The following is a 21,271-nucleotide window of genomic DNA, read 5'->3' as shown; positions in this document are numbered from 1 at the left end:
GATAATTTAAGCTTACAGCATTTTGAAAATGTAACCTTTTGGAACTGACCTGATCCATGCTGGCCGCTGGGACAGTGCAGCTGTGTTACCCTTCGCTGTCAACCTGAGTCCTTTCCCTGCAAGGAAAAGAAAAGGAAGATGCCAAGGAACCTGCAAACCAGTTTCTCACAGAGAATCTCTCCAATAAGCATTTACTGATCCAGCCCTGCTTTGCAGAACATGGGTCTTCCCCCAAAACACATGCCCAGTGATTTGCCTGTCACAGGGAAGATATGAACACTGGACCAGATGACAAAGCAGGCCCATTTTTAGGAGTGAACAGGAGTGGACTAGGACGACACAATGCCTCTCCTCACCCCTTATTAATAGCCGGCCTTACTGCTTTATGAATATACATAATTGTGGAGAGGCCAGGGAGGGGGTGTTAAGGATCACCACAACTGCAAGCAACCTAGGAAGAGGAGCATTTAGAGTCTGGGCATGCTGCTGGAATGGAGAGCAAGTTTAGCTCCAGGTAGACCTCTGGCCTGGCTAGTGAAGAATCGAAGATGCCAGGATTATCAAGTCATTTGGCTCACTGTAAAGGAATTTTAGTAGCTTCCTGCGTTTAGTGGTGAGATACTCCTGTTCATTTATAAGTGAACCAGCCTGAGCCTGCCAACTTTGCACTGACCCCAGAGCACATACGGTGTATAGGAAATAACCTGGACCAAGTACCTGGTATCGTCGAAAGTCAAGCTGTTTGCATCTGCAAAGGGCCTCCAGTCACGTTTAAAAATCGCTCCTTCGCACAGCCATGCCACTGCTGGAACGCCAAGAAAACACGGAAGAGAAATATGAGCAATGCTAATTAGTCACAAACCAACCATTTTCAGAAAGACAGCCACAAATGCCTCAAGCGCCCTCTACTGGAACGGGGGCTTTACTCACTTTTGTAAAGGAACTCGGTGAATAATGCCATGGGACCCTGGATATCTTTTTACACAATTTCTATTTGCACAATGGTTTTAAAGTTCTTTCAGCCTTAAGTCAGAGGCCTACTTTTCTAAACCCATCATAATTTCTATTGCTTTCCTCTGGCCTCTCTCTAATTTTTCCAAATCTTTTAAAGCACAACAGTAGAAACTGGACTTTTCACTCTCACTAATATAAACTCACACTCTTCCCATGTTCCAGCAAGAGCTGGCTAACTTACTTCCATGGCATCCCCACCATGAAATACACATCATACTCCCGTTTATTTGAATGTTTCAAATGGTTCCTTTGGATAATTGAATAATTATTTGTCTAGATAAACTTTGGGTTCTATATGAATTTCACACTCAGGGTCAGGAATAACCTAATTGCATAACAGTTCTGACATTGTTTGCAGATGACTCATCCTAACCTTGGGCTCCAATTTCCAGCTCGCATACACCTACTGGTGGAAACCAGACAAAAGCTAGCATGCGTATGAACAGTAGGATGGGCAGTAGATGTGCTGTTTAGTCATGCCAAGTGCAACCTAGTCTGCACCCTGTGGCTATGTACTCGTGATGGCTCAGTTGCATGACCACTGCCCATGCTACAGTGTGGCTTACACTATTACTCATCCAGCTAGCGTGCGTATGTGTATGCAAGCTGGGAGTCGCACTCCAAGCTTAAAGTGCAGAGGTAGGTTAAGAAAACACATCTAATATAACAATAAGCCGCTCCTGGGCTGTTCGTGCCTAGTCTTATCGAAACACACCTTAGATATGTTTTGGTTGACCCAAAATGTGGACCAATCATCAATGCACTCTGAAGTGGCTTACTGCTGGGGGAGTTTAGGGCCAAGATTTTAAAAGTTACTAGTGATTGAATGTTTCAGTTATTGCTCCCCTCCCTCACCCATACTTGAGATAATTAACAGGGAACTGATTTTCAGAGAGTGAGTGATCAGCACTTTCTGAAAAGAGAGACCCTTCTTAAAGAGTCTGTAACAGCCCTGAAAAATAGGGAGCCACTTATAGTCACTAAACACTTTAAAGTCTTGGCATAACTGATTAGTTTTACATTTATTTAAACTTTTACAGTGAGTTCATTCAAGTCCCAATTCAGTTGCAAACAGCTTGCCTCGTACTCCCTGTGACTGCAGGTTGGTGGGCTTTGAATCATCAGTGCTACAGTCCCAAAATATAAAAATCAAGCATTCAGCCTTCGGTTAGCATCCCTGCAAAAGCCCATGGCCGTTCTTTCCAGGATCTCCCTGAGCTCTGTTCCCAGCCCAACATGAAGCATCTGTAGCTCACAGTGTAGGCAAATCCAGTGGAACAGGAAAACAGCTATGCTTCTGATTTTCCTGTCGCACTTAGCAGCTCAAATCAGAGACCAGGCCCCCATTGTGCCAGGTGTTATACTAAACAGAACAGTGGGATGGTTCCTATGCAGAAGTGCTTAGCATTCAGTTCTTCAAAATGACACTGAGCAGCATTGTTTGGCGGAAGCTAGGTATAGGTGATTATGTCTCACAACTGTGGCGCAATTTGGGAATAAAGCTGGAAACATCAGGTCAGTCCCAGAAAAGACAAGAAGGCAGATGTATTTTTGTTGATGTTGAAATATGGCACATTGGGGTGGCTAATGGCATACTGAGGTGCTTTAGGAGAAGCATTTCCAGCGGATCTAGAGAAGTTATTATTCCCCTCTATTTGACACTGGTGAGGCCACATCTAGAGTATTGTGTCTAATTCTGCCCCCCCGGCCCATGTAGAAAGGATGTGGATGTATTGGAATGGGTCCAGTGGAGGGCAACAAAAATGATTAGGGGGCTGGAACACATGACCCATGAGGAGAGGCTCAGGGATCTGGGCTGATTTAGTTTGCAGAAGAGAAGAGTGAGGGGCAATCTGATAGCAGCCTTCAACTTCCTGAAGGGGGGCTCCAAACAGGATAGAAAGAGGCTGTTCTCAGTAGTGATGGCAGAACAAGGAGCAAGTGGTCTGAAGCTTCAGAGGGAGGGGTACAGGTTGGATATTAGGAAAAACTATTTCACCAGGAGGGTGGTGAAGCACTGGAATGCGTTACCCAGAGAGGTGGTGGAATCTCCATCCTGAGAGGTTTTTAAGTCCCGGCTTGACAAAGTCCTGGCTGGGATGACTTAGCTAGGGTCGATCCTGCTTTAGGCAGGGGGCTAGACTCGATGACCTCTTGAGGGCCCTTCCAGCCCCCTAGGAGTCTATGATTCAATTCTATGATTCTATGTGAGTGACCGCTACAGTCTGGTAAAGATCAGGTCCCATGTTCCACAAAAGAACTGCCTCTGTCTAAAGCAGCAGTTGGGAAAAAATAACATTCAGGCCCAGTCTTGTCTACATCTTTAAGTCTGGCATGTTCTTCCTGTTGTACAGGGCTCGGTGCACAATAAGGTCTGAATCCTGTATCATCTTAGTCCAGGGGCAAGCAAAGTGGGGGGCATGAAATTTCATAAGGGGGTGCAGCATGATCAGCTGCTGGGTCTCAGGCTCACCCCCCTCATTAAAAATGTTGAACTATGTTACTGTATTTATGTCTGTGTACTCACATTTATATACTCATTAATAAAGTTCTTACATGCCACGGAATTGTTTTCTTACACCTATGGAAAGGTTCTCCACCCCAATCCCCCGCTGAAGGTACCCAAAATCTCCACTGGTTTGGATTACATTAGACAGATAGATGGGGGCGGGGGGGGGCTCTTCTAATTGGAGCGATGAAAAGTGGAGTCTGATGTAAAAATGTTCTCTCACCTCTATCTTAGTCAATGGCAGTTTTGCAAGTAGCCTCAGTGGGAATAGGATCAGGCCCTATATCTACTCAAACAACACTGGGTACCAGATCAGCCTTTCAAAATCTAGGCATAGTCCCCTGCAAGGCACAAGGTGCAGATCCAAGATGGTAAAAGTATTTCACAAAACCAGAACTGCTAATGGCTGTACCATTTCACTCCTGCAGGAATTCTGTGCCTTGCATGGGCTTACAGAATTCATTACTTATCACAGAAACTTGGTGAAATGAGGATAATCAATGGGACACAGTAATATCAGGGTACAAAATTTATGGGAAGGACGGAACAGGTTGTGCTGGGGGTGGGTGGTTGGGGTGGCACTATACATTAAAAAAAGTGTAGAATCAAATGAAGTAAAAACCATAAATGAACCAAACCGTACCATAGAATCTCTCTGGATAGTAATCCCATGCTTGAATAATAAGAATATAGGAGTAGGTATATATTACCGAACAGCTGACCAGGATGGTGAGACTGACTGTGAAATGCTCAGGGAGATTAGAAAGGCTATCAAAATAAAAAGCCCAATAATAACGGGGGATTTCAACTATCCCCATACAGACTGGGTGCTTGTCACCTCAGGACAGGAAGCTGAGATAAAGTTTCTTGACACCTTAAATGACTGCTTCTTGGAGCAGTTAGTCCTGGAACCCACAAGAGGAGACGCAATTCTTGATTTAGTCCTAAGTGGAGCACAGGATCTGGTCCAAGAGGTGAATGTGTCTGGACCTCTCGGCAATAGTGACCATAATATAATTAAATTAACGTTCCTGTGCCTGGGAAAATACTACAGTAGCCCAAGACTCTAATACACTCATCCCTCATTAAATGAGTACTCTATTTACAAGTAGGCGCTTAAATGAGGGAAACCTATACCTACCTTTTACTCACTGGACGAGTAAACTCCCCCCACTAATACCAGCCTTACCCCCTCCCCACAGCTCCAACCTGCCACAGCCTGAACTTCCCCTCCCTGCACACCGAAACTGACACAACCAACCCCCCCCGCACACACCAACTGCTCCAACCTTAAACCTCCTCCCCCCACCGACCCCAAACCGCTGCAACCTTAACCCCCTGCCGGTGCATGCACCTAAACCACTGCAGCCTAACCCTGCTAACCCCGCAGACCAAAACCGTCACAGTCTTAACCCCCCCGCTGGCCCCACAGACCCAACCTGCAGCAGCCTGAACCCCGCCCCCACCGAACCCAACCCGGTACCATGTTTTAACCCTCCCTCCCACTCACGTCCCCAAATTGCCCCCAGCCTCTAGCCCCCCACCCCCACCCCACATTCACTTACCTTTCAAAAGCAGCGCCACCTGCTGCCACTCTGAGCACTTGGAATCGATCAGAGACTTTTACGTGTATTTTAATGAGAATTTAGTGTCCCTCTTATGAGTTTTCACCCACAGGCAAAAAGCTGGGAACCAATTGTGCTCATATAGCGAGGGATGAGTGTACTTTATTTCAGAAAGGGGGACTACACAAAAATGAGGAAGTTAGTTAAACAGAAATTAAAAGTTACAGTACCTAAAGTGAAATTCCTGCCAGCTGCATGGAAACTTTTTAAAGACACCGTAATAGAGGTTAACAAACGTAGACCCCAATTTAAGAAACATAGTAAGAGAACCAAAAAAGTGCCAACGTGGTTAAACAAAGTAAAAGAGGCAGTGAGAGACAAAAAAGGCATCCCTTAAAAAATGGAAGTTAAATCCTAGTGAGGAAGATAGAAAGGAACATAAAACTCTGCCAAGTGAAGTGTAAGAATATAATTAGGAAGGCCAAAAAAATTTGAAGAACAGTCAAAAAGCAAGCAAAAAATGTTTAAGTACATCAGAAGCAGGAAGCCTGCTAAACAACCAGTGGGGCCACTGGACAATCGAGATGCTAAAGGAGCAATCAAGGATGAGAAGGCCACTGCACAGAAACTAAATGATTTCTTTGCATCAGTCTTCACAGCTGAGGATGTGAGGGAGATTCCCAAACCTGAGCAATTCTTGTTGGGTAACAAATCTGATTAACTGTCTCAAATTGAGGTGTTTTTAGAAGAGGTTTTGGAACAGATTGATAAAACTAAATAGTAATAAGTCACTGGGACCAGATGGCATTCACCCAAGAGTTCTGAAGGAACTCGAATGTGAAACTGCAGAACTACAGTTAGTAATTGTAATCTGTCACTTAAATCAGCTTCCGTTCCAGATCACTGGAGGATAGCTAATGTGACGTCAATCTTTAAAAACGGCTCTAGAGGTGATCCTGGCAACTACAGGCCAGTCAGTCTGACTTCAGTACCAGGCAACCCGGTTGAAACTCTTAATAAAGAACAGACACATTGATGAACATAATTTGTTGGGGGAAGAGTCAACACGGCTTTTGTAAAGGGAAGTTGTGCCTCACCAGTCTATTCAAATTTTTTAAAAAGGCCAACAAGCATGTGGACAGGGGAATCTTGTGGATATAGTGTACTTAGACTTTCAGAAAGCCTTTGACAAGGTCCCTCACCAAAGGCTCTTAAGCAAAGTTAACTGTCGTGGGATAAGAGGGAAGGTCCTCTCTTGGATTGGTAACTGGTTAAAAGATCAGAAACAAAGGGTAGGAATAAATGGACAGTTTTCAGAATGGAGAGAGGTAAATAGTGGTGTTCCCCAGGGGTCTGTAGGGGGCAGGTAGGGGGCTCTGTACTCCCAGAAGGGGCCTGGTATTGGGCAAAAGGGACAGGAGCAGCCAGCCCTCCATGCTGCCTAGAGCTTGACAGCCCTCTGAGCTACACAGTGCCCAGTGCTCCAGTGGCAATTCAAAGGGCCCAGAACTTCAGCTGCCACCACTGCCTGAGTGGCAGTGGTGGCCAGGAGCCCCGGATCCCTTTGAACTGCTGTGCACCATGACTCTTTAGTGGGTCAGAAGCAGTGTTCCCTCTGGGCTATGCACTTGCACTCAGGGGAGATTAAATGCCACGCAACTGATTAACAGAGGGCCCACTGCTAGGGTTTGTTTCTACTAGTGGTGCACATTCACACGTCTCTGTACATAAAAAAATTATTCCGCCCATGGATGGAAAAAGATCAGAGGGAACATTGGTCAGAAGCAGACATGGCTTCTAAGCGATCAGGGCAGAGACTAACTCCAGGAATGGCGAGCCAATGAACACAAAGGGAAAGCCTGCTCTTAAAGCCTTCTAATAGTCATTGCTGCTGGAATTTAATGTGCAAACAATGCTGCAACCTGCACTGACTGGTGGAGACAGGGACAGTTCTGTGAATTCATTAGGGGATTTCAAAGCTGAAAAACAGAGACAGGTTTCACCCAACGCAGGAGAGTAGCACTGGGTGGCTGGTTTCCTGGCAGGAACAGAAGTGATGCTATAGCAGGGACATTAAAGGGCGATGGTGCTGCATTCCGGGCTTGAAGGTACGCGAAGCAGTTTCTGTCCCTAAGGCTGAGCAGAAATGCAACAGCTATAAATGCCGGTTGCTCACGTTTGTTAATTGTTCCCATTCTTCATCAATTAAGGCTCCTTTACCTTGCCAGACGTCGTGTAAAGGAGACTTATTTTAAAATGACAGTAGCCAGTAAACCCTCAATTTTACGGACCCTGATTTTGCAGACTTCGGCAGCAACGTAGGTCCGCCAGCCCCCTGACCCCTGCTTGTTCCTGAAGTCTGCTAAATCAGTGCCTGTTGAATCCTAAATCCCAACCCCCCCTCAACCCCCCAAAAAGTAAAGTGACTTACCAGTGCTGCCACTGCTGCAGCTGGAGGGGTCGCTGCTTCCAGCCGCCATGGTTGAACCCTCCACTGCTGCCTGGACCACTGCCATCGGAGCTGCCACGCACTTCTCCCAGCAGAGGTGGGGCGCATATGTGGGCAGACAGCACTCACATACGCACCCCACCTGTGGTGGGAGGAGCACGTGGGGGCTCCAGTGACAGGGTCCCTCCAGGCCACAGGTCTGGCAGCTCCAGCAGCAGCAGCTCTGCTGAACTGCAGGCATTTTTTTTTCTGAGGCGGGGGTGGGGGGCAGGGGCGGGAAGTAAACCTTCACATTTAGTGGACTTTCAGGTTTAACAGACACCCCTCCCTGCCATCAGTCTGGTAAATTGAGGGTTACTGTAAATGAATTCTCACCGAGAAGGGCCTGTGTGCTTTCTTGCCCCCCTTCCCCCCGCCGGCTCCTTTTTATGCCAGAAAGGTACAATGGGGTGGTATTACAGCTGAGGATCTATTTGACTTATCTATGTTAAAAACATGCAGGACAATAATTAGCCAACCTGTGTGACTTCCTTCTGTGAAAGGCTGAGAAATTTAATGTGACATCTTATTTTTCAGAACACCAAGTGCTCAGATAATAGTAATGTAATTTAAGTGAAAATCCAGGATTATAACTGGAATGCAGTGTCTGGGTTATTAATTATTTGCAATTTAACTTTCATGTGTTTAGTTATTATGATTTTTTCCCTGTATGGTTGTTTAAATAAATTACCAAAATAAGTGAAACTAGTGTGATTATATTGCATTATTTTTGACAAATAGAATATGCAGAATTTTGGCTGTTTTGGAACAAAATTCCTTCAGGAGGCACTTCTGTAAGATCCTAGCAAACCCTGAATGATGGGACCTTGTTTCAGGAGCTCTAGACATCCAAACAGTGACACTTACCTCCTCCTGGCAACAGACGGTTGTCAGAGCTGCCTTATTACACCATCAAGCCACACAAACAATTGTTCTTGTCTTGTAACCCATGGGACACAGTTTCCATCCCAAACAAAGGCAATTATCAATCTCTGTTGCATAAAGATCACATCCTCAATGTTATTCTATTCCCAGTTTCCTATGCAGTTGCCAAACCCTGTGGTTTGACTCAGTGCCATCACAGAAACCTGAGGGAACATGTATGTTAAGTACTATATTACACACACACACACACACACACACACAGAGCATAAGACTGTGGAAGAAATGCATTAACCAACCACCTTTTGGTTTAGAAAGATGCAAGGTCCACTGTATGAATCCAGGCTGTAGTTTCTACACTACAAAATTCTGCAGGTGCACAGTTGTTACTATGTTTAAAACAACCAGCACCCTCCACCAAGCACTCAGGGTTTCCCAGGGTGACAGCATCAGGTGGGAATGTAATTTTTGATGGGCAGGGACACCTATTTTTCAGCAGCTTTTGCTGTGTCCGCACTTTCAGGTGCTGCCCGGTATATTTCGAAATGCAGGGATTCTCTCTTGTGTAAGCGTGAAGCACTTCAGACTCTTAAATGCAGCACTATATAGCTGACCTTCAGTCGAGGGCTACCTATGGCAACACAGCAAAACAGTAAGGAAGGGTGTGATGTGAACCTCACACTTGCTAATTCAGAAGTAAGAACTGTGGCAAAGTGTCCTGCACGAACCACACTGAAAACCTTGTTTGTGTACTGATCTGTGCTGTGAAACTACACACGTGCAGCAGAACCACAACGAAATCAAAGCTTTGCTTTGTAAGAGAGGTAGCTGCTGTATATTGTGCTTATCAGAGACGGGGATGGGGAGAATTCTGACTTGGGATCTGACAACGTACTGGTAGAGATACAGAGCTGCACATGAGAGGTTTTAAGTAGCACCTATGCTGCCCTCCTTGCAACCCCAGCAAAACAGAGGAAAAGTAGCATAACGCTGAGACCTACAGAAGTTCTCAATTGCTGCGCAAGCCACCAGCAGCACTGGGGAAGTCTCCCTAAATTAAAGTATTTCCCCCATTGGTTCTGCAGCAACCCAGAAATTAGATGGTGAAAAAACAGTCACACAAAGCCACTTCCATCCACTGTAATCCTTACCCACACCTTATATGCTGCACCTCTTAAAATGCTCAGCACAAAAGCTGCCTCATAAGCAGTATATCTATCTATTCACCAGCATTTCACCCACTTGTGTGCAGGTCTGCAGATAACACTATCAGAGAATTAAATGGCCATATATAACCTTCTATCTTGTGAGCAATTATTTTAGCCTCAGCCAGATCAAGTTCTTTTTCTAGCCAAACAACTATACTATAACTATAAAAACTATACTTCCCAGCAGGAACAGTGACAGAAAGCCGTGTTAGTCTAGATTTTATCAAAACAAGCCAGCAGTCATGTAGCACTGTAAAGACTAACAAAATAATTTATTAGGTGATGAGCTTTCGTGGGACAGACCCACGTCAAGTCTATGGTCTGAAGAAGTGGGTCCGTCCCACGAAAGCTCATCACCTAATAAATTATTTTGCTAGTCTTTACAGTGCTACTGGACTGCTTTTTTGTTTACCCAGCAGAGTCACTCATGCATGAGTGGCATGGCTAACAGAGTGGTTTAGTAGCAGAGAGGTAGCCGTGTTAGTCTGTACTACAACAAAACAGACCAGCAGAAATGTAGCACTTTAAAGACTAACAAAATGATTTATTCAGTGATGAGCTTTTGTGGGACAGACCACTGTAGAGGGAATGTATGAGATGCAACCCACACAAACAACCCCCTAGAAAGAAACAACATTATCCTTCACGTACATTGGCTGGTATTTTTTTTATGTCCTGTCAAAATGTTTATCTTCTACAGCCTCTTTCATTTACGCATGAAGAAGTTCTTTACTGGAACTGCAGTAACGTCTAAGTCACTAGGAAGGGTAAGTACACAAAGCATTCATTGGCCTTCTATTGCCAGACAGGGTAACAACTATGCTCGCTGTCTGACAAAAGGGATGTCATAACCACTGTTCACAAGAACGAAACTTAACTCTTACCTAGCACTTTTCCTCTGTAAACCTCAAACTGCTTGACAGAGAAAGGGAAGTACCATCGTCTCCAAATCGGGGACATACAGGGGAAGTGACTTGCCCAAGGTCACATAGAAAGACAGTGGCAAAGCCAAGAATAGACGCCCCAGCCCCATCTCTCCAGAGCCCTGTTCACTGGATCCAGAAAGCACTCCTCAAACATGAAAAGTCACCTATGGAACAAGTATCAGAGGGGTAGCCATGTTAGCCTGTATCCACAAAACCAAGAAGTCCTGTGGCATCTTATGGACTAACAGATTTATTGGAGCATAAGCTTTTGTGGGCATCTGATGAAGCGGGTCTTTGCCCATGAAAACTTGTGCTCCAAACATATCTGTTAGTCTATAAAGGTGCCACAGAACTTTTTGTTGTATTTATATAACAAGCTCCTTCGGCTCAGCCATCAGGACATGCCAGATTACAGAGGGGAGGAGTAAATGGGAACACAGACATCCTCATTGTCAAAAGCTGTGACCACACCTGGCCAAAACTTCGAAATGGCCAGGTGAGAGGAACAAGGGGATTTCAAAACGGGCAGGGTCCTTTTGAAAAGGACCCCCCGTGTAGCCGTGCCAAGCCACGCACATTCAGAAGCGGCACTTTCAAAGCGCCACGGCCGGAAGCATCCTAATGCTAATGAGGCACTGAATATTCAATTCAGCACCTCATTAATAATCTTCAAAATGGCCATTTTGAAGTTTTGGCCAAATGTGGCCACAGCCAATGTCACATGCCATAATTTTGAGTGAGCAACAGCACTGCAGAGCTAACAGGTTCTTTATTATAGGAACTTCTCACCAATGTTTGGGACTACTCCTGATGTATATGCACGTTCACACCAACAGCAGCAAACTCAATGCCATCCCTGCCAAGAAGATTCGGATCAGCAGGGTACTGGAGTCCAATGCTGCTTTGGCTGTCAGAAACACTCCCTGTTCCAACTTCAGTAGAAGCTACAATGGTCCAAAGTCATTAGGAGAAAAATCCCTGACTTCTTTCCCACCCCTCCACAAGAAAATTCCTATTTAAATAAAGACCAAAAGCTCCTAAGTGACTTTGACACTTTTGAAAATCCCTCTTCTAGATGCCTAACTGTGGACTTAGGGGCCTAACTTCAGGCACCTCTTTTTTCAGATCTTGGCTTAAGTCTGATACTTTGCTAATGTTTATTTCATAGGGCCCCCTCTTCAAAGGGCGGCAGCCTTGCAGTGTGCTCATCTCAAACTTCACAGAGAATAAGGATCGAAGTGGAGGCCGGTGCAGAACTAATGCAGAAACCTGCAGCAGGTCTGAGATCCCCTAGGACCTACTGCCATAATTGCGGGAGCGGAACTAAAGAACAGTCCTGCAAGGGGCTCTAGATCACAGTAAAAGTGAGCACCAGCATAACTGTTATTTAAGTCTCATAGATGGAGCCAGTGGTTTAGTAGAGCACACTATTGAGGCAGTTATCAGAGGGATAGCCAACTCAGTCTGTATCTTCAAAAACAAGAAATCATGTGGCACCTTATCAACTAGTAGATATTTTGGAGCATAAGCAATGGAGTGACTTTGCTGTCTATGTGGTCCTTGCTCTCTGGGCCTCCCACTGACAGGAAAACACAGAGAAACCAACACAGTGCCCTACCAGGCCATCAGGCTTTGGCAAGCTCTCATTTTGGACCAATGATCCCAAAGAAAAGGATCTCATCCATGCGTCAGGAAAGGGAGGGAAAGAGGCAAGAACAGAGATGGGCCTCCCCACCTGCTTAGAAGCGAGCCAGTAAAGGATCGCTATAGCTTGGAGAGAGACAGCTATTCTGTGCATTTGAATCTGTGCAGCTTTGCAACATTAACAACATAAAAACAGCCACACTGGGTCAGACCAAAGGCCCATCTAGTCCAGCATCCTGTCTTCCACAGTGGCCAATGCCTGGTGCTTCAGAAGGCATGACCAGAGCAGGTCATCAGTGAGAGATCCATCCCATCATCCACTCACAACTTCTGGCAATCAGAGGGTAGGGTTACTCAGAGCCTGGGATTGCATCCCTGACCATCTTGGTTAATAACCATTCATGGACCTTGTTTCCAGGAACTTAGCTGGTTCTTTTTTAACCCTGTTATAGTTTTGGCCTTCACATCCTGTAGCAAAGGGTTCAATGGACTGCTGCAATCTAGATACTAGTTACTGGCTTGAAATATACTGATACTGACCCCCGGAGCTCCCATTCATTTCAAAGGGAGCAACAGGTACCCAGAATCTGAAATTCAAGCCACTAATACTGCATTTTTCATTCACAAACCTCAGACAGATTTAAAAGATGGGTTAAGCATCATTAACCTCATTTTATAGATGTGCAAACTGAGGCACCATGAAATGCAGCAAGCAACTTGAGGTCTTAACAGGTGGCAAAAGTGGGACTAGAACCCAGGTCTCATAGTCCCCAGTGACGTACGTACAGTAGGTCCATGACACTTGTGAGGGTTCGATGTCAAGAACCCTTGCGAATGTTGAATTTCGCCAATATCATTTTACCCCACCCATGGCCCAAAGATGGAAGCTGAAGGCAGCACCGCCCCCCAGCTGTCCCACCTGCATGCAGAACGGGTAGCACTTGAAGAGCTGCATGCGTCAGCTCTGTGCACGCCTCCCCCACGCTGTTCATGACAAAGCTGCAGGCCCGGGACACAAGCGCACCTCGCACCGCCCATGCCGCTTGGTCGCAAGGGCGGCATTTGCAATAGCCATACAGTATTTCCTTGGAATGCTGGCACGTGCAACACAACGGCACAGGTCTGCCCAGCTGAGTTCCCAGATCTGGAAGTGTTTGTGCTGGAGGAGGAGAAAAGAAATCAACGTGGGCCCTGCACTTCAGCCGCTACATAGGGGGTGCATCCTCAGGAGGAGCCTCACGTTGGGGTGGCCTTTGCTTAGGAGGCTGCTGCATGCAAGCTGCTTTGGGAGGGAGTGACAGCTAGCAGGGGGCTTTGGAAACGCAGCCCACGTTAAAAACAAAAGTGTTGATAAATCCTCTCTCAAGTCCGCATTAATTTCAGGCACGTGCTCCTCCTAGTTTGCTGTATCTTTCCCTTCCCACTTCAGACTTGTTCCTCCCACAATATTTGTAAATATCCCTCTAACAACTAACTCTATTTCAAACTCCTTCCAAACAGGATGGGATGCATCTTATCAGCCACCAGTAGGACAATAGTCACAGAGAGGCAGCCATGTTAGTCTGTATCTTCACAAAACAAAAAAGCAGTAATGTAGCACTTTGAGGACTAACAAAATGATTTATTAGGTGATGAGCTTCTGTGGGGAAAACCCACTTCTGCAGCTCTGGAAATAGTGCTGAAAGTGAGCTGGCACCACGAATACATAACAGAGAGACAGACAAAAAATTAAATGAAAACTGACAAACCAGCTCCACAGGACAGAAGGAGTGGGGCAAAGGGTAGGGAGGAAGAGGAAGAACATTACTTACTGCAAGTGTCAGTTAAGTGACTTACTTGAGATCACTACAAACATCAAAGATGGGGAAACTATCTTTGTAACGCGTAAGATAATTGCCGTCCCTATTAAGACCAAGTTGCAAAGCGTCAAGTTTGAAAATAAATTCCAATTCAGATGTCTCCCCTTATAATCTCGTGTTTAAGTCTCAATCTCTCTCTCTTTTTTTTTTTTTTTTTTTAAAAGGATGCAGGTGTTCAAGTCTTGAATGTTATAACCTACTCCACTGAAATGCTCACTGACAGGTTTACACATATTCAGACGCCTAATGGCTGCTTTTCTTTGGTGAAGTGATTGTCCAGTCTGTCCAATATACACAGCAGAGGGGAATTGCTGGCACATGATGGCATATATAACATTAGTAGAGGTACAGGAATATGAGCCCCCGATCATGTAACTGACATGTTTAGGTCAAGTGATGGTGTCTCCAGAGTAAACAATTGGACAGAGTTGTCAATGGAGTTTGTTGCAAGGAAAAGTTCCAGGATTAGAATTTTTGTGGTCTGGTGTGTGCTTGCTAGGGAGAGTTTTCCTGAGGCTAGGTGGCTGTCTGCAGGACAGCACAGGCCACTCACCCAGAGCCTCTCGGAGGGTAGCATCATGTTCCAGTATAGGTTGTTGATCGTGCACTGGAGAGGTGAGAGTTGGGGGCTATAAGTGAACACACGTGGTGTTCTGTTATTGACCTTCTTGGGTCTAACTAGTTTCTGGGTATTAGTCTGGCTCTGTCCATCTGGTTTTTTTGGGGGTTTTTTTTGTTTTTTTTTTTTAAACTTCTCCCCGTGGGTAATAAGGAGAAGACACTGAAAGTTGTTTTGGGTGTGCTGAATGTTTCCCATCTTTCTCTAGAACAACAAGAAGTTGTGTGGCACCTTATAAACTAACAGACATTTTGGAGCCTGAGCTTTCGTGGGTAAAGACCCACTTTGTCAGATGCGTGAGTGGAGGGGGGGCAGTTCACCCCCTCTTTAAATACTCCTCTGAAACTTCCCCCCTGCCACTCATGCATCTGATGAAGCGGGTTTTTGCCCACGAAAGCTTATGTTCCAAAATATCTGTTAGTCTATAAGGTGCCACAGGACTTCTTGTTGTTCTCGAAGGTACAGCCTAATACGGCCACCTCTCCGATACATCTTTCTTTAGCAGTTTTTCATCATTCATATTTACAGCTTGGCTCACAACTTGAGGATGGAGTGACTACAAGGTTACAACTCCAGCATTATGATGTCACTGTGGGAGGGGCAGGTGGACTGGGAGGGAAGTGGAGCCCTCAGTAGCTTTGGTAATTAGGAGGTGACTAGACTGGGAAGCAGAAACCTTTCCCAAGGATTAGAATCCTAATACAAGCCCATAGATAATAACTATACTACAGTGAGCTCCAGACTACAGCATAGATCGCAGGCCAGATTCTCAACTCCCTGTAGGTGGTAAATTGCTCACTGGATTAGGATAGTGCCTCAAACCACTTTGCAATCAATCTCTATCAAATTTAAGTTCTGCACTGCCACATTCCTCCAGGAACTGTTGTCTGTCCTCTCCAAGGAGGACCACAGGACTCAGGATGGCTGCTTATGGCTTGGGAGCATAGCAATCATGTTGCCCAATAGGACAAAATACACTCTATTTTAGCCTTGACAGTCTGTGGGTTCCCGCACGCATTTACCAGTCCAGTGGTCTACTGTCATCAACAGCCTCTTGGAAGCTCTGGAGAGACACAAGGGATTCTATTCCACATTCATCACTTGTCCACAGACATTTGACAACCAGACCCAGAGAAGGTCTGAAGGCCTGAGTCTGCTGACTCTCAGTCTCCAGGGCACTTGTCAGAACCAGAAGGAAGATTTTGCCCGCTGACATAGGCCAACATTCCGCCGTTTCTAGCAGCCATGCCTTCTGGCTTAGGTTATCCTTAGCTCATTGTACATCTGGGAAAGAATATCTGGCCCAGATCCATACAGAAACACTAGAGATACCCCACATGGTTTCTACAGGAACAGCTACAGAAAAATCCTGGTATGCTTAACTCATAATTTGCATAACTAATGCTGAAACAATCTGAACCATCCAAAGCCCCCATGTTAGGGGCGAGAGTATTTTTTCACGAAGATACTATCGGAGCAGTCTACGAAAGTTAAGCTCACAGAGACTGGATCAGATCCCCCAAAGTTCAGCATGTGTAGTAATTCCCTATCAAGAGAACCAACCTCCAGACAGCCAGTCGGCAGAATTAGAAAGTTGGGAAGGACATGCTCAAATAGAGTCAGACTCATTCTCCACAGACTCAACAAGCCGGGCTATTTAAGGCCTGGACACAGACACAAAAGTCACTCTAGAGCAGGGGTGAGCAAACTGTGTGTGTCAGGCGCCACTTTTTGGCCTGGCAATTCACCACCCCAACCCCCAGCCTGTGGGAGGACCATAGGAATGGATGCAGGGGGGTGGGGTAAGAATCTCAGGAAGGTTGTGCTGGGAGGCTCTAGGGGGTGCCCTAAAAGAGGAGGGGTGCTCAGGGGAGAGGTTCCCAGGTGGGTACCTTATCAAGCTATGAACCCATGGGCTGTCCCTGCCACTTGACTCAGGGCCTCTGTGTATTCTGATTGGCCTAGTGGCGGGGGGGGGGGGGGGGGGAGAAGAGGGGACATTCCCTTGGTGACAGCAGTGGCAGAGGCCACGTGGGAGAAAGCAGAGGGCTGGCGAGGCAGTGGAAGCCCTCGGGGAGGGGAGCCAACCGTGTTGCACCCCACCCCTCTTACAGAATGTTGCACCTCCCACTTTGTGCACCCCTGAGCTAGAGGTTCTGAGCTGTTTCCAGACCAGTCATCTCCACACCTGACGTGAAACATGAACTTTCATTTTAAATGTTTTCCTTGGACCTTCCCCATATACTAGCATATTATAATTATAAACCTCCTAAGAGCTAACACACCCACTTCCTTCAGGTAGGAAATACTCTCTTAGTATAGACAAGTTAACAAGATGTTCCATACACAGAAAAAGAAAGGTTGGTTCTATGTTTAACCTGAATATACTGTGCTGTAGGATAATCCAAATCCTCATTATCCTGTTTCCAGTCCTGGTTTGCAATTGCCGCCCTCCAAAAAAATTAACAAATGGATACTTGAAGGCCAAAATTACCTAGAGTGGTTAATGATCTTGGGAGCACGACTTGACACACCTTAAAGGGCCTTTTAATCAGGATTATGAGGAACAGCTTCATAGAACCTGCATCTATTATTGCTGCAGCAACAGGCAGATTTTCTTAGTTGCGTAACATGATAGGCACTGTTTCTCCCGCCCTGCCTATATTTCAGCTGTCATTTCTACAGATTGAGGAAAAAGCTCCCTTCCTCCTCCAACTAAGAGGCAGAGAATACAAATCCAAAGTCCAGTTTCACTTGGGAGGAAACATGACTGTATATAAAAGATGCAGACAGCATTTCTGGAAATGCAAACAGTTTCTCGGCACTCTAGGATGCAGAAAAATGGAAGTGAAATCCCAAAGCTCTGTGATCAGCTGTCGCATGTGCTCTTGCATCAGCAAAGCCAATCCAGCTGGGCATCACCAGAACAGAGGCTACAGAATTCACAAGAATTTGTCATCAGAGGAGTGCAATGAATCTCCCAAAACCTTACTACAAGCTTTCACAGGCAGATTTACCAAAAATAAATATATTTTTGCCCTTGAAAATCAAAGACAGAATAGATGTGACACTAGATTGGGTGGCCAATAGGGTTGTGCTGCTTGGGCAGTTAAGGTACAGTGATGGTGAATGCTCTGGATAACAGGAATGAGGGCCACATGAGGAACTGACTATAGGTTAATTTTAATTTTCTTGATATCCCCGCTGAAGAAGGTGAATACATATCACAAGGTCTTTGGGTAAAATTAAATTTTAAAAATAATTGCAAAATTTATAAGAAAGGGATGAATGTTTCTATGTAAAGGACAAAGGAATCCAAAGATGTATGTTTGATATGTTCACTGAACGAAAGTCAGCTGTTGTATATGACAAGAGGTCTGGTTATTCTAGGAGTCAGAAATACAGCACAAGGTGCAACTTGGAGCCAACTACATGTTCGCAGACTCAGATGCCCCTGAGCATCTCACTTACTGCTGTGTAAAGGCTGTGATGGTAGGTTCTAGAGTGAAGGGAAGCAGGGGGCCCTACTGGGAAAATGAATTAAAAACCATGAGAGGGGCCTGTTTTAGTGAGAGTGGAGACGTTATGTGTTACTGATACCTATGGCATCCGCCTCCTGTTCACAAAAGGCTGGGCCCATTATAAACAAAGAGGCTTCTTCACTGACTTCACTTTGCACTGGGTCTGGTGGAGGGAAAGGAAGTAGAAAGAACAGGTAGCTGAATCTAGAACAGGGCTCATTGTCCAAAGCAGCTCTTGCCGCAGGGCTTCGGAACAACTTCGTACAAGTACCAAAACCCACATTCTTACTGGTCCAAGGTGCCAAAAACTAACGTGAGGAGAGGGAGACTCTCAGAGAAACCCTAGGAAGTGGGACAGAGAACAGTTCACAAACAGTACTGTACACATTTTGCTGTGCTGTTCAGTGAGCACCTCAGGAACACTGGTGAAGAAGCAACTTAGCCAAGCCTAGAAAGGCCTGGGGTGGGATACAATGCTGACCCATGTTCACGCATGGTTCTTGAAGTGAGAACAGCAGCATCCCATATCACAGTTTGTTGCAGGCAGTAGCATTTCCCCAGCTCCAGCTTGAAGGAATGTAGTTGTCAAACACAAAATCAGACTATATGTTTAAGTGGTCTTTAACTACTCCTTCCCCTATCTGCTCCTCTCACATCATCATGTTCTATGTCCAAACCTCAACTGAACCATCTTTAGGTCATTGATCGCATCTCTACATTCAAATACACAGAAATGCAGGTCTGGAATTGACTTTCAGAGGTCACTTAGTCCATGCCCCCTGCGCAGTGCAGGGCCAAGTAAATCTAGACCATCACTGACAGGTGTTTATATACCTGTTCTTCGAAACATCTGGTGATAGGAATTCCATAACTTCCCTTGCAAGTCTACTCCGGTACTTAACTACTCCAACAGTTAGAAAGGTTCTCCTAACACCTAACCCAAGTGTTCCTTGCTCTGGATTAAGCCCATTACTTCTTGTCCTTGTCAGTGGACACAGAGAACAACTACTCTCTTAACAACAGCCCTTAACTTACATGAAGACTTACCAAGTCCTCTCTCGGTCAAGGCTAAACATGCCTTTTGTAAAGATCCTTCCATATAAGTCAGGTTTACTAAACATTTTATCATTCTTATTGCTTTCATTTAGACCACCTCTCCAATTTGTTCACCATGGTCTTAAAGTGTGGAATCCAGAACTGGAGATGACACTCCAGCTGATGTGTCACAGGTATTGAGGGAGGGACAATTACCTCCAGTGTCTTAACCCAGCACTCCTGTTAATAGACCCTAAAACAGAATTAGCCTTTTTGTGATCCATTATAATACACACATCTTTCATTTGGACTATTACTACCTAGTCAGTTGATCCCCATGTTATAGCCGTGCATTTGATTTTCCTTCCTAAGTGTAGTACTTACCCTTTTCTTCACTGAACTTCATCTTACAGATTTCAGACCAATTTTCCAATATCACAAGCTTGGTTTGAATGCTAATCCTGCCCTCCAAGTGCTTGCAACCCCTCCCAGTTTGGTGTCATATGCAGGTTTAATTAGCATATTCTCTTCTATTCCATTATTCAAGTCATTAATGAAGATAAAAACTAGTACTGGACCCCGGACAGAGCCTTGCAGGACTTCATGAAACTCTCCCAGTTTGACAGAAAAACACAGAGCTATTTTTGATTATGGTCTTTCTACCATTTTTGCATCACCCACTTAACAGTGGTTTCATCTAGATCAGAGGCTCTCAACCTTTCCTGACTACTGTACCCATTTTAGGAGTCTGATTTCCTCTAGTGTATCCCCAAGTTTCACCTCATTTACAAAAACTACTTGTTTAAAATACTCTATTAATGAAAAATTGTTCTCTCATTTTTACCATATAGTTTTAAAATAAATCAACTAAAAATATTAAATGTATATACAGCAATATAAACAACTCAGTGTCTGTATGAAATTCTAGTTTGTACTGAGTTTGCTAATGCTTTTTATGTAGCCTATTGTGAAACTAGGTAAATATCTAGATGAGTTGATATACTCCTGGAAGACTTCTGTGAACCCTCTGGGGTTATGTATACCCCAGGCTAAGAATCACTGATCTAGACCTCATTTCCCTAGTTTGCTTAGAAGAATGGCATGGGGGTACAGCACCAAAAGATTTGTTAAAAATCAAGACAGAGCATGTCTATAAGAACTATGTTACCAACTATGCAAGAAATCTTGTCAGAAGGACAACATGATTTGTTTTTCACCATCTGCTATTACTTGTAACCTTAGATACAGGTTGAACCTTTGTAATCCGGAATTCTCTCATCTGGCAACATACATAATCCAGCATGGTTTCAATTATTCAGAAGACCATTTATCAGGGGTTTGGCCAAGCTTCCTGTGGTCCGATAAAGTTTGTTTACAACCACTAGTCCAAGCTTTCAGTGTTCTGTGCTGTTATTTAGATGTAATTTATGCCTAAGTGTCTTCTCATCATAGCCCAGTAAGTAGTGGAAGTGTTTGTAATGCTGCTAGATACTGACCTCCTGTAGTCCAGCAAATTCTCTCATCTGGCATTGGGCAGGTCCTGAAGGTGCCAGATATGAGAGGTTCAAGTTGTAATTTACAAATTGATTGTTTCATAATTTTTTCAGCATCTTTACAACTACCAAAGTTCAGCTGACTGGTCTATAATTCCCTACAACATCTTTATTCCCCTTTTTAAAGATAGGTACTGTATTTGCCCTTTTCCAGACCTCTGGGACCTCACATGAGCTCTCAAAGATAGTTGCTAACAACGCCAAGATTGCTTTAGCTTGTTCCTTAGGTGTCTTAGGATGAATTTTATCAGACCCCGATCCATGACTTGAATACATCCAGCTTTTCTAAATATTCTTGTATTTGTTATTTCCCATAATTGTGGTAGGTATCTGGTTATAAATTTACTTTTTTAGTAACAACTGAAGCAAAATAGGCATCAAATTCCTCAGCCTTCTTTATTAGTTCTCCTTCCCCACTAACTAAAAGGCCTCCAAGTTTCCTTTGGCT

The 21,271-nt window shown here is 44.8% G+C and overlaps 1 protein-coding gene across 3 annotated transcripts in view; it reads right to left on the bottom strand.

The window, feature by feature from the left end:
• The window catches only part of BID (BH3 interacting domain death agonist), a 41,778-nt gene that overhangs the window by 6,904 nt on the left and 13,603 nt on the right, over positions 1-21,271 (bottom strand). For all 3 annotated transcript variants that reach the window (XM_075005656.1, XM_075005648.1, XM_075005641.1), the window contains exons 2-3: positions 718-805; positions 50-116 (exon numbers count right to left, since the gene is read on the bottom strand). In XM_075005656.1, coding sequence (XP_074861757.1) covers positions 50-58 — 9 coding nt within the window. In that variant the 5' untranslated portion in view covers positions 59-116; positions 718-805. The remainder of the gene's footprint in view (positions 1-49; positions 117-717; positions 806-21,271) is intronic.

Source organism: Carettochelys insculpta, chromosome 1 (genome assembly GCF_033958435.1).
Source record: "Carettochelys insculpta isolate YL-2023 chromosome 1, ASM3395843v1, whole genome shotgun sequence".
Classification (NCBI taxonomy): Eukaryota; Metazoa; Chordata; order Testudines; family Carettochelyidae; genus Carettochelys; species Carettochelys insculpta.
Note: the sequence above shows the minus strand (reverse complement) of the source record. Positions and strands in the feature narration are given on the sequence as shown.